At 46.6% G+C, this 13,553-nt stretch overlaps 2 protein-coding genes across 3 annotated transcripts; one reads left to right on the plus strand and one right to left on the minus strand.

The window, feature by feature from the left end:
- Window positions 1–556: 556 nt before the first annotated feature.
- On the plus strand, window positions 557–6,842 carry aasdh (aminoadipate-semialdehyde dehydrogenase). 2 transcript variants are annotated; one of them, XM_078285716.1, is made up of 14 exons: window positions 557–795; window positions 1,189–1,309; window positions 1,868–2,163; window positions 2,269–2,461; window positions 2,563–2,804; window positions 2,922–3,028; window positions 3,114–3,286; window positions 3,854–4,181; window positions 4,302–4,420; window positions 4,537–5,347; window positions 5,434–5,597; window positions 5,947–6,072; window positions 6,197–6,328; window positions 6,411–6,842. In XM_078285716.1, exons 1-14 carry the CDS (start codon window positions 557–559, stop codon window positions 6,804–6,806), a joined length of 3,447 nt encoding a protein of 1,148 aa, XP_078141842.1. In that variant the 3' UTR covers window positions 6,807–6,842. The 2 variants fall into 2 exon arrangements, with proteins under 2 accessions (XP_078141842.1, XP_078141841.1); XM_078285715.1 differs by lacking the exons at window positions 557–795; window positions 1,189–1,309 and having other exon boundaries at window positions 2,056–2,163; window positions 4,537–5,008; window positions 5,090–5,347.
- A 1,672-nt stretch (window positions 6,843–8,514) lies between these two features.
- Window positions 8,515–12,918, minus strand: cracd (capping protein inhibiting regulator of actin dynamics). Its single transcript, XM_071895684.2, has 8 exons — window positions 12,862–12,918; window positions 12,609–12,764; window positions 12,294–12,509; window positions 11,558–12,143; window positions 9,758–11,500; window positions 9,256–9,446; window positions 8,963–9,122; window positions 8,515–8,675 (listed from the first exon to the last, which is right to left on the minus strand). The coding sequence occupies exons 1-8, from the start codon at window positions 12,901–12,903 to the stop codon at window positions 8,515–8,517; spliced, it is 3,255 nt and encodes a 1,084-aa protein (XP_071751785.2). The 5' UTR covers window positions 12,904–12,918.
- Between the last annotated feature and the right edge of the window lie 635 nt (window positions 12,919–13,553).

A 13,553-nucleotide genomic window follows, 5' to 3' on the forward strand; every position in this document is an offset into this window, starting at 1 on the left:
CCAACAAAGTGTACATTGAATGGGAATATCGGAGTGTGTTGATACCTGGCGAAATGGACAGTTACTGGGCAGAGAGCATGTAAACCGTGTCAACAAATTATGGTAAATGTGCTGTATACAACAACTTTTGGCGGATAATTAATTAAAACATCATATACATGCCCGATACACGTTTCTCCTCTTATTACTGCCGCTGCGGCACACATTAGCTCTATTTCTATTGACTGACGACAGAAAACAACAACTACCAAAAACTCCTTTTTGTACAGGGTCTACTATAACCGACTAAAGCACTTGAATGTACGACAAGTCGTAGTTTCAAAACTGGGAAGTATGAGCTTACGGGGAGCACTTGAGAGCAACATCAGTGCGACGTAATGTTTTCGTGCTTGCGTCATCTTCACGCGACAAAACAATCGTGCTAAGCTTATAACGTGAGTGTCTTAATCATAATATAATACTCCCATGGTGTGTTTTCGCATCAAATTATGTTTTGGAAATAGTGGTCCAGTAGATATCATCAGAGAATGCATGGTTCGTCTTTACATAGCTCGAGATGGATCCGAAGACCCTGCAGGACATGGTCGCCACAGCTGCCTCTCTTCACCTCAGCAGAGTAGCCGTCACATATGACAGTGGCTCAGTGTCTGGGAGCCCGGTGTCCCTGTTATACAGGGATGTTGTGGCACTTGGGACTGAACTGTCTCATATTCTACGGAGGCACTGCTGTCGGAATAACGGTGTGATTGCGTTGTATTATCATGCCGATTTGTACCTGCCCGTCTGGATCCTGGGGTGAGTTGACTGTCATATCTTGTACTCAGCCATAAAGTTAACCGTTCCATGCGAAAATAATATCTGACAATTTTATATTTAAATGTATAAGTCCAACATAATGTTTATTGCATCGTGTAGATTTGTTGAATTGCATCTTATCGCTTTGTTGAATACTCAATTCTGATTGGCCAATGTGTCACATAACAGAACACCGCTACATTTTGTTGACTGTTAGTAAAATTAACTCTCGATAACTTTTTTTTTGTTTTTTTTTTGTTTGCAATCAGGCAATACTTTTAATTTGATCGAAGAACTCCAAAGTTTTGATTAGTGGTTGTACAGGGACCCTGTTGTGACTTGAGTTCTTCAGCCCAACTAGATTTATTTTTTTATTATTATTTTTTTTTACAGGATCCTCCAGTTGCCTGCTGCTTATGTCCCACTGGACCCAGGGGCTCCAGGGCTTCTCTCTGCCCGCATCATGAGCCAGTGTGGCCTCCAGTACTGTGCTCTGCAGAGTCACCTGCTGGAGGTTAGACTTCAACAACACTCTTCTGCAGTTTAATTTGCATAATCAAAAGTGCTATCATGTGACTATTGAAACAGCAGTTAAGAATAGTTATTGCCCGCTGTCTTAGCTTCCTCCAAGACCCCTGTAATTAAACTACACTGAAGAGGTGGATTCCACTGAATTTCAGTATTTAATGCGTTGAGTTCAGTTTGTTGTTAATGTTCACTCCTGTCCCCTAAAGCCAAAAACATTTTGTAAACCGAACATTCTGGAAACCGAACAACATCTGGGTATCACAGCAAAAACAAATGTGTCTACAAATCCAGTTTTGTATTTATTGTCCATGAAGTAATCAGAGGGAGCTATGTCTAAATAATTGACTGAGCATGGTTTGAAATATGTCATGAGCCTATTATGTTTTATGTAAATCCCATACAAAGTATACTACCTCTTCGCTGACAGAAACATGAACACAATTTTTACAGTATTATCATTTGTTGGTCATTTTTTGAACTTTTCCCCCTTTGTCTATGTTTGAAGAATATTAATGTTGATTTTCATTCCTCTTTCCCCATCAAGCAATTCCAGACCGCTCTCTCCAAACACATCACTGTGGAGGTTTGTCTAGTGTTGTCCAAGTACAACCTCACCTTGATACAAGTAAAGCCACTGCCAGCCGCTGCACACAACCAGGGAACAGAACTGAAAGGAGCAGAGAGAGAGGATGCTGCTGATCTCTGTGCTTCAGCTGCAGCGGTAAAGGACACTGGACAAGGAGATTTGGCGTATGTGCTGCACACATCCGGAACAACGGGGCTTCCAAAGATCGTGAGGGTCCCACACAGGTGCATAGTGCCCAATATACTGCATCTCAGGTTAGTTTCAAGCATAGGTCAGTGTTATTTTGAATCATAAGTGTAGCTGTTGTGCCGGAAACTGTTATCAGTGAACAGCCCCCCCCCCCCCCTCTCTCTGCTCAGATCTTTGTTTCAGATGAGTGCAGAGGATGTGGTTTTCCTGGCCTCTCCCTTGACCTTTGACCCATCGGTGGTGGAGATTTTTCTGGCCTTATCGTCCGGCGCTCAGCTCCTCATCGTCCCTCCTGTGATCAAGAAAATGCCCAATCGACTGGCTCAGCTGCTGTTCAGGAATCACAGGACAACAGTCCTACAGGTAAATATTCATTGGTTAAGTGTAATTCATTAGGCATTTTATCTGGAACAGCCCAGATCAGTTTTCTGTCGGTGTGATGTGGTATTTCCTTGTTTCTACAGGTGACTCCCACTCTGCTGGGCCGTTTCGGCCGGCGTATTCTAAAACAGGAGGTGTTGTCCTCTGGCTCTTCGTTGCGTGTGTTGGCTCTGGGAGGAGAGGCCTGTCCCTCACCAGCTCTGCTGACGAGCTGGAGGCACGAGGGCAACAAAACTCACATCTACAATATCTACGGCATTACAGAGGTTTCCTGCTGGGCCTGCTGTTACAAAGTCCCAGAGAGTCTACTGCAGTCCGGCAATCTGTGAGTGTCCGCTGGTAAAAAATGTTTGGTGCTCTCTGTATGTCCTCTGCATCTTGATTATGTCTCAGCTGCAGTCAAAACTTTTGGTTAATTTCATGTTTCGTACTCACCTTGCAGGATGGCGTCCTCTGTGCCTCTCGGCGCCCCTCTGATGGACACAACTGTGGAAGTGAGAGATGAACTTGGCCATATTGTCACAGAGGGTGAAGGACAGGTGTTCATAGGTAAAGATTTAAATGACATACACATACACACAAGTCACACTGAGCTTAACAAAATCCATGTTAATCCTTAAGATGTGTTGTGTAGGTGGAAAGGACAGAGTGTGCCTCCTGGATGATGAGGTGACTGCTGTCCCCGGGACGATGCGCAGCACTGGAGACTGGGTGAAGGCTGAAGACTCACAGCTGTTCTACCTCGGACGGAGAGACCGGCTGATCAAACGCCACGGACAGCGAGTGAACTTGGACACCTTGCAGCAAGTGAGATGTTTTTATTATTTACATGTCATTTTTTACTTTACACCTTCTGCAAAACTGTAGACTTATTTTGTTCATTACTCATTTTGTTAAATGTGATATGCTTGGCCTCATTCTCAAATTTCTGGAAAAGAAATAGAATAAATCCAACTTAACTGTCAAGATGAGAGAAAATTGTCTGTAGCCTCACTCAGATACAAAGTAGACACTAGTCTACACCACATAATACACATCAAAACACACACACTGAAAGCAATACAAAGGTATGTAGCCTACTGAAGGGAGTGCTAATGTGGCACGTACATATGTAAGTTTATATTTTATCAGATGTATAGGAATAAACAACTTCCGAAAGGCGTTCTTATGGTACATTCAAGACAACTGGGAACTGGAAACGTCCCACTTGGATTCTTCCTACTTCCCACCTCAGAGCGTTCAGGAGGGCGTCATCTCAAACTGCAGCAGCAAAGGCTCATGAGTCATCATCTAGAATATTCAGGGTGTTTATAGAAGATATGTATAAGGGTTTCTGTTTTATTTTGTCTATGATGCTCCCACCTCTTCTTCCAGGTCGTGATGAGTCTTCCTCAGGTGGAGTCCTGCGCTGTGGGTCTGTACGAAGGCTTTCGGCTGGTTGCCTTTGTTGTGGCATCTACATCTGGAGACCAACAGGCGGCTTCTCCATTCCCATCTGTACAGCAGCGTGTGGGACAAAGCCCCTCGGCCTCTGCGGACCGCCGGGAAGACTTCTCCTCCTCCATTAGCCATGATGAGGAGAGCGGCGCTACAGACGGAGACCTCAGCAGGGCCGTCCTCACCCAGCTGTCTCTGCTGCTGCCCAGCTACAGCATTCCAGACACGCTGGTGCTCGTCCCGGCCTTGTCCCTGTCTGCTCACGGTGAGCATCAGCCACAGGAGAAACAATAGCTCATTAATTCATCATTTTAGTAAGGTTCATATTACTTTTCAGTTTTTGTTCAGTGGCCCTGTTATTCATGGAACCATTGTTCTTTGGCAGGCAAGGTAGACATGGATGCACTTATGAAAACATACCAAAGACAGAGAGAACGTTTAGAGTCTGACACTTCACTTGGAGATTTGGCCAAAATAAAACAAACCCTTCAGTCTTTGTGGCAGGTATGGACAGTTTTTTCATTAGTTTTGACAACACAACTCTGCATTTACATAATTTCCGGCTTGATTTGTTGTCTACATGTGTGTATATACTTACAGTGTGCACTAATTATTGACAGGATACTCTAGGTCTTGCTGAAGATGCAGCCATTGAGGAGGAGTCCAACTTCCTTTTCAGCGGAGGAGATTCTCTGAAGGCGTTGCGTCTCTGCGATGACATCACGACTGCTGCAGCAGTGGCCTCAGCAGGGCTTTTGGAAGTTATACTGGACGGGACCTTCTCAGACGTACTGCACCACGTTGCCAGAGTAATACTGACGCTGCCGCTTGAGAACAACTCGTCGTCGCTGCCCGAGGCCAAGAAACGGCGAGCAGATCCTCTCTCCGTTGCACCGGCGAAGAGAGAACGCACAGACCCTCGTTCTAGAACAGCTGCAGAGAAACCGCAGGGAGCTGAAGTTGCTTTGGAGGAAAGGACAGTAAAAGTTATAAGGAGGGGAGGCGAGGTGGTAGAAATGAAGATCAGAAATCCGGACACCAATAAAAACTCTCAGCCGGACACAGTGGAACAACTCCGAAGAACAGATTCCAGTGAGAAGATGGACAAAAATAATAGCTTGACAGTAGGTACCAGTGAACGGGGTTTTACCGATGTTGGCTCTCCTCTTGTAGAGACCAGCGCTGTGGGACTGAGTCTGAGCTGGTCTTCAGACACAGGCAGATGTGTGGATGCCTCCCCAGTGCTTCTAGCGCAAGGAGGAACAGATCAGGGATCAGACTCGGCCAAAACGACAGTCTTCATCGGCTCCCACTCTCACAGGATGCAGGCCCTAGACCTGGCCACCGGGGGGCTTCTGTGGGAGCGGGTTCTGGGGGACAGAATCGAGGCCGCAGCTGCTGTGTCTCAGTGTGGGACCCTCGTGGTTATAGGTCAGTGTCAACAGTCTGAATAAATAACTTCTTTTTCAAATGTTTTACTGGAAGTTATCGTACTTAAAGTTGTTTTGGGTTCTCAGGTTGCTATGATGGCTGTGTGTATTTCTTGTGCGCGGCTTCCGGAGAGACGCGGTGGGTATTTGAGACAAGAAATGCTGTGAAGAGCTGTCCCGCCGTGGATCCCCTCAAAGGGCTGGTGATAGTGGGCTCACATGATGGGCATGTTTATGCCCTGAACCCACAGGTGAGTGTGTTTGATATGAATAGATACACACAGAGGCGGAATTAAGTGAACAAAAAAATGAACACAATGCAAAACAAGAAAAACTCAATAGCACTGCACACTAGGGTACACAGTATTCCCCCACATCCAAACCATGCACTTAGATTGTGAGTGAACCAAATCTAAGCATTATTTTGTAATTTTGTTATCCATTCATGATGATAGCCATGTTGTCCTTTACATATTTGGCTGTCTGCTGTCAACAGACTGTAAAAGGGTGATAAATGCTAACAGTATCTGGATGGCCTGTGTATATTCTGTACTGGATGATATTTTGGTGTAAAGATGAATGTGTTTGTATGTTTTCTAGGTTCGGCAGTGTGTTTGGAAGCATCACTGCGGGGGCGGGGCTGTGTTTTCTTCCCCATACCTCCACCCCTCCCACAGACGGCTGTATGTGGCGTCACTGGGAGGACACCTGCTCTGTCTCAACCCTGTGAGTGGAGCTCATCCCTATACAAGCCAAACTTCAGTGAACCCTTTTGTTCATTAAACAACATTTGGACAGAGGGTCAAGCATGGTTTGCATTGCCGTCTGATCAGTGTTTTACTGTACACAGGACAGTGGAGAGCTCATATGGACGTACTGTAGAGAGACTCCATTCTTCTCATCGCCAAACGGCTCCTCCGGTCCTGTTGTCATCGGCTCAGTGGATGGAAACATCTGCTGCTTCAGCAATATGGGGAAACTGGTAAGAAGCAGAGCTTAGGCTGGTGTCTTTTTCACTGTACCATATTAATACCTGTCTAACTGACACTTGTGTTTCTCTGCAGCTTTGGCAGTTTTTGACCAAAGGACCCGTCTTCTCGTCCCCGTGTGTCACACCAGACCAGCAGAGGGTTTTGTGTGGATCACATGACGGCTGCCTGTACTGTTTGAACTGTGCTGATGGCTCTTTGGTTTGGACTTTCCAGACCTCTGGGAAGGTGTACTCTAGCCCCTGTGTGTTCGATGGCTCTACCTGGGGGAGAAGGGGGATTCTTGTGGCCCTGGCCTCCACAGATGGAACGGTCTGGATCCTGGATGGTCAAGATGGACTATTGGTAGCTTCACTCACCCTTCCTGGGGAGCTGTTTTCTTCCCCGGTGGTGTGGGAACACTCCCTTGTGGTTGGGTGTCGTAATGACTATGTGTACTGTATAGAGCTGACAGTCAAAAAGGAAACATAGAAGATTATCATATGTATTTTTGCACTAATTGTAAAATAAACACTGGAAAAAAAATATGTGACCTTATGGTTTCCATGGCGAGATCCTGTGTCAGAGCAGACAAGGTGCTTTGGGAAACAAGATTTAATTAAAGTTCTGTATTCAACATCTGAAACCTACAACAGGGAAAGAATGAGTCTGTGGGCCTGCGGTTCAGACATCGGTATTTAATTTACATTATTCATAACATTTGTATCTCTTTAAGAATTTTCTCATGAATACCTCTAAGTGGGACAAAAAAGTGCAATTATTACCAAACATTTTTGTTACATATAACACTGTGTACACTACACTATTGTGCACGACCAAAGTTAAAAACAAAATGACAAAGTGACTCAGCCTTAGGGGCCCCTCTCTGACCAAAGCTCTGGTAAAACCTTTGACTTACATACATACTTACTTACATACATACAGATCATTATATTGAGAAGTGAGAAAGGTAGTGGTAGGAGACGAGAAAGCTGGAGTTTTGTAGAAATGCTTACATTATGTAAGGCTAACCAGCTCATATCACATTTACGAGGAAGTGATGGCATAAGCCTACAAACACAATTGTGTTACAGGAGGACAGCTACAAGGATTGTATGTTACAGCAAGCAGGTAGTTTCTGTCTCCATAGCAAAGCAAAATCCAAATTACATCATCACAGAGTAGTGAGGATAATGTGCAATTCACCGTAAATGCCCAGTAACACTTGTGGTCTTCAATGCTGTGTTTCGGTGCACCCACCATGTGATTTTGACAGATTTTATTAGTGTTGCTTTACAAACGGATTCTGATAACGTTATCATGGCAAATTGTACAATAGCTTCTTTGACAGCTATCACAGTCATCACGGACACAGTGAGAATTGTTATGCTAAGTACAGGTTTCCAATATGAGTAAAAAAAAAGGCTTCTTTTGTACATCACAAACAAGGCTCAGAGAAGAGATACAGTATCTATCGTTTCAACAAAGTTAAATCCATTGCTTGAAATAATACCAACAAGGGAATGTGGCAGAGAGGATGCCTGTAACACTTCCATTTGCTGTCACAAAGAAGATTCAACAGGGTCATGTTGGGTTATTGTTACTGTTAGCCCTTAAAACACGATTCTGAAAACTCCCCTCTGCTGATTAAACACTGTCTGTGTCATATGTCAGAGCTTTGACTTCACCTCTATTACAGAAGCATTTCATGTTATATTGTATTTAGCGCATGATCTATTTACAACCATGGTGACCCCATTGGCTACAAAAGGAAAAATCGGGGTTGGCTATTGCAGTGGTCAGCCATGGTTGTGATTGGCTGCTGAAGGTTCTGTGCCGCAAACACCTTTGTTACATCTATGTCTTCTTGGGACATTATGCTTTCATGGTTTTGTATACATTAAGTGCATGCTTGCAATAATTGTTTATGTATAGATGTGTGATTGTGTTTGAATATTTGAATGTGAAGCGCACTTTAACGTGATAATAATACCAGCCAGTGTATGGTTACAAGGTAACGGAGGGCATTACTTGTTTCATAGCGTCAGGAGGGTTATAGTGCTGAAGGGGAAGATCTGGAGTTGGGAGGAAAAGGACGGGGGCGATGTTGACTTTTGAGGTGCGTCATGGTCCATGGGCAGTGTGCAGTCTCGGTGCAGGCCGGAGCCCGCTTTGAAGCTGGGGTGGGCGTTGGGGGATGTTATTTGATGATCTGAGGACAGTCACTCCAGGCTTTGGCCTTGCGTTTGGCCAGGGCCAGCCAGGCCGGCTCTGTGGACACCTGGGGAGAGTCACTGGAGGGGAAGCGTTTCGACACCTCCTTCACAGCAGGTGGTGATGGTGTGGAGTCTGCAATCTCAACTGAAGTCCAGAACAGAAATTAATTACAACTCCATCCATTAAACCATTAAGACTTACTAGGCCCGTCAAAAAAAGCCAGGCATGATAAAATTGATTTTAGCATTCATGATATGTAATTAATTCTAATTCAGTGAGCAATGAATATTTTATTTCTTCTATATAAATAATATGTCTTCTATAATAATAATGAAATTCAATATCCAATACAATATTCAAATGTACTATAGATATGGCTGCATGAATACCTTGTTGACCATTAACAATATCCTCATTAAGCAGGTTCTTACCAGTGACAGAGCTGGGCAGAGTGTTGGCTTTTTTCAGGTGGTCTCTGCGATCAAAGCGCCCCAGCAGGCTGTCGGGTCTCTTGGGCTCCTCTGGTGTCTGAGGTTTAGAAGGACTGGTGCTTCCGTTTCCTTTGCTGTCTGTAGGACTGATCAGCGTAGCCTGCAAAAGGTAAAGGAATTCGTTTACCTGATGGCCTGGGAGGAGGAAGAGGGGGTTGGTTGCAGAGTGCGACTGTGTGAGATCAGGAAATGTATGTAAGAAAGTGAGTACAGAGGCAAACGGGGGAACATACACTTTCTCTCTCCCTCGACTGTTTTTCGGCGAGTTTGGCCTCTCTCTGGCTGCGACGCTCCTCTCGGTTCTGCTGCTGCTCCCTGAAGCCCTTCTGCTTCTGCAGCGCCAGTGTGATCCATAACGGCCCTGCCTCCTTCTCCTGGACCCTTGTGCTGTCCAGCGAGTGCCTGCTCTGTAGTGACGGTTTGTCTGTAGGGGTACACATGCATAGTGTCAAATTACACCCGATTAACACTCAAGGCCACATTTCATGTTAGAGACCATTTGCTCTAAAAACCAAGGTTGCTGATTACACATGACCAGATCTTAATTAATACATGTATGTGTATATTAGTGTTCAAAAACTCCATTAAAATGAATGCAAGTTACATTCATTTCGGTGGGTTGGCAGCCCCTCTAGCTTCTACACTTCTGTACACTCCCTTTTTCCCCTCTATCAAATCTTTGGAGTGATCCCTTATTAGCACTACAGCACAGTGGCTGGCGGAGGTGACACTGACCTCTCTTGATGAGCTCTGTCTTTCTGTCCACCTTCTCTCTCCAGGGGATATTGATGGAGGGGAAGAAGGACCTCTTCTCCTTGTGCTCCTCTTCCCCTTGGATGTGGCCTTGGCTGCTCCTGTGCAGCTGAGCCACCGCCGATGATTCCTCGCTCTTGCTAGTCTGCTCCTGGGTGGAAGAATCTGCTCCCCCTATTCTCTGGACCACGGCCTCGCTGGGAACCCCACGGACGACTTTAGGTAGTGGTGAGGGGGGAGGGGTGGTGACGGCTCCAGTAGGTTTGGGTGATGTGGTGGGTCTTTGGTAGAGCGGTGGTTTGGAAAGCACTTTCTCAACCTCGCTGTGTACGGACACGCTGGCAGACTTGCCCGGTTTGGCCCGGGGGACAGCAGGGGAGGCAGTTGCCTGTAAGAACTTGCCAACTGCACTCTCTTTTTGGGGCGATGTGGGGCTTGACTTGTCGGAGAACACAGAGGAAGCGTCAGAGTCAGGTTCAATGGGGGTGAGAGGTGAAGGGACGCCATCAAAGCTGTCCCCAGCACTGTAACGTTTCTTCCTTTTCTCTGTGGACTGTTCACTGTGAAAGCGGAGGGAGTAGTTGGTCCTCCTCAGCTTTATGCCAAAAGGAGAGGGTTTATCCTCACCGTCCGGGCCCCTCTCCTCTCCCTCCTCTCTGCTCTCAGCGTCCTCTGCCTCACCCTGACTCCTGCCCTTCAACTCTGCCGCCTCAGGTTTGGTTCCAGGGCTGGGAACCAGGAAAGAGGGGAGGTCTTTGGCAAACATACACTCATCCGACCCTCTTTCTGAGATGCGGACAGTTTTACTTGTCCTATTCTGAGCTTTACTGGTTGGAGCTGGCGAGGCTGCAGGGGTGCCGCACGTGGTGTCAGGTGGAGTAGCTTCCTTGTCGTCCGGACTGAACACCTCAGAGTTTCTATTTGAGTCTCCAAATTTCTTCTTAGCTGGGGTGATGGAGAACTTGGCGCTGGCAGACATGGTCTTCCTGAGGTTGGTGTGAGAAAATGGAGGCTGATTCAGATCTTCACTGCTGGGCTGCGTCTGGTTTCGGCTCGGGTCTGGGTAATCCTCATACTTCCCTTCCTCTGCTCCCTTGAATATCTTTGATCTAATACTAGCCCATTCTGCTAGGACAGCTGCACTGGACTGGTCTGTGGAGAGTGAGGACTCGTTGAGAGATTTGGTTTTGCCAGACTTGCGGTCCGGTGAAGTCTTGCTCTTGGTTGGTGGCGTTCCCTGGGCCTTTCTATCCTCTCCCAAACCAAGCAGAGACTTGCAGGCTGTGTCTTTGATCTGGTCTAAGTTGACTGCAGTCCCGCAGAGCTGGGCCCCTGTCACCAGGATGGCTGTGTGGGGGACGTATGGAGATGCTGGCAGGTTGGGGGAGTCTGCTCCTTCAGGAGAGGAAGCCTTAGTGCCCTCTCTTTGGTCAGCTACAGCGCCGCTCTGGTGGCTGGAGGCCGGCGTAACAGGCGTCAGGTTGACCTTCTGGAACAGAATCTGCTTTTCCCCAGAGGACACTTTGAAAGAGAAAGGCCTCTGTCGCTCCTCCATCTCTCTCCAGCGCAGCTCCTCCGCTCTTCTCTTCCTCTCGTGTGGGTCGGAGCTGCCATCAGCCTCCTCTAATGATAGTCTCTTCTGCTCTTCCTCTTCCTTTTTCTGTCTCTCCTCTGCTTCCAGTTTTATCCTTTCCTCCATCTCCTGCAGCCTCTGCTTCTCCGCTTCTAGCTTTTTCTTTCTTTCCTCCTCTTCTCTTTCCTCCGCCAGCTTCTTCTCTAAACGCAGACGCTCTGCCTTGAGCTCCTGCTGCCTCCTCTGCTCCTCCTCCTCCTCTCGCTTCTTTCTTTCCTCCTCCTCTTTTCTCCTCTGCTCCTCCAGACGTCTTTTCTCTTCCTCTTCCCGCTGTCGACGCTCCTGTTCTTCTCGCATCCTCCTATCCTCCTCTTCCCTCCGTATCCGCTCTTCTTCCTCTCGTTGTCTCCTTTCTTCTTCTTCCCTAATCCTTCTCTCCTCTTCCTCCTTCCTTCTCCTCTCCGCCTCCTCTCTAAGCTTTCTTTCCTCCTCCTCTTTACGGATACGTTCCTCCTCTTGTTGTTTACGACACCTCTCCTCCTCTAGTTCGCGCAGCCTCAACTCCTCTGCTCTCTTCTTGTTCTCCTCTTCCTCCTGTCTGAGCCTCTGTTCCTCCAGCTCTCTCTTCCTCCTGGTCTCGTGTCTCTCCTCCTCATGTAATCTCTGTTTCTTGGAGTTTTCTAGGGAGTCGTAGTGAGGCTCTTCAGCAGCCGTCCTGTGGTGTTCATCTGTGGAGACGCCTGCTCCCTCCTGGTCCTCCTGCAGCACACCAGGAAGAGACACCTCTTGGAGATCCTGGGAATGAAGAAATATGATCAGTTCCCTTTTCTCTACTACACCAAAGGGTAAGACTTATGGCAAAGTGAATCAACAACATGCAAAGACCCCTGCCCCCTGCTTGCTGCCCCAAGAGGCAACTCGTATCTGGACCTATGCCTCGCTCACCTGTGTAAACCGACGGTGCTTGCGGGAAATCCTCTGATTTTTAGGTTTGACAGACAGTTTATGCTTGGCAGCAGTGTTGTCTAAGCGAGGAACAGACTGCGGGACAGCATCCAGGTTGATGGACTCAATAGTACCGGTGGGTGGAAGAACTCGTTTGGACCTGGGGGACTTCACCGGAGTGCTGTGTGTCCCGGCCTGTTGGGCCCCCTGGACCTGCTTGTCACATTAACAGAACATTCACTTACAGTCTGTGTACTCATACCTTTAGCATTCAAGTACAACACAGAACCAAACAGATGCTATCTTAGTCATTACCTTTGGCTCTGTTTTTGCTGGCTCAGCCTCTACCTGGGCCAACACCTTCAGAGGGCTCCGGGGAACCTCCTCCTCATCTGAACTGCCCTCATCTCCTTCACTCTTCCTCATAGAGGGAGGCTTCTGGCCAAACTTGATACTTTGTGCTATCTGCCTCTGTTTGATCAATGAAAAGAGTCATAAGTTATGTATTCAGAGAAAGAGAGAGAACAGAACTGATCGGCAACTGGGTGTATATTGTTAAAGGGCCGACCTGCAGGTTCCTAACTTTATCGGAGACGTTTTCCTGGGACATGGTGTGATCTAGACTGGGCTCCTTCACCGGTTCCTCGGGGATAAAGATGCTGTCGTGGGAGAGAGCTCGAGATCCAATGGGATTCAACTCCCTACAGACAAATAAGGGTGACTTTAGTGTTGCAGCATGTCATTACTGTCAATCATTCATTCATTCATTATGAGGAGGGTTTAGTATCACTCAGTAAATCAATTTACACAAAGAAGGGAATGACCTCTCTACACATCAGCAGTCTAACCCCACCAATTAAAGGCTAAAACCCTGTCAAGCCTTTTATAAGCTGCATTTGAGCAGTGCCCCACCCTTCTCTCACCAGACTGTGAGATTGCAATTTGCAGTGTTTATACAAGTCCATTTGAACATTTTCAGAGTTAAATTAACACTGATAATTACTGTCATGTATATATGGATAACCAAAGAGATAAATAAATAAATAAAATGAGAAGCCAGTTTATGATTTGTATGAGATTCATGTTTTAGTGGGTCTCAATGGTCAGACTAATCTCCCCTTACTGTGAATAAGGTTGGCTTGCTCTAACAAATGAAGGCCAAGAAATACTCAAACCTCCAGAATGGATGCTGAATAATTGATAAGACCTGTGGTTATGGCTTTTATCAGACAATAAACAAATAACACAGGAGGAAAAGCT

Source organism: Centroberyx gerrardi, chromosome 9 (assembly GCF_048128805.1).
Source record: "Centroberyx gerrardi isolate f3 chromosome 9, fCenGer3.hap1.cur.20231027, whole genome shotgun sequence".
Taxonomy (NCBI): Eukaryota; Metazoa; Chordata; class Actinopteri; order Beryciformes; family Berycidae; genus Centroberyx; species Centroberyx gerrardi.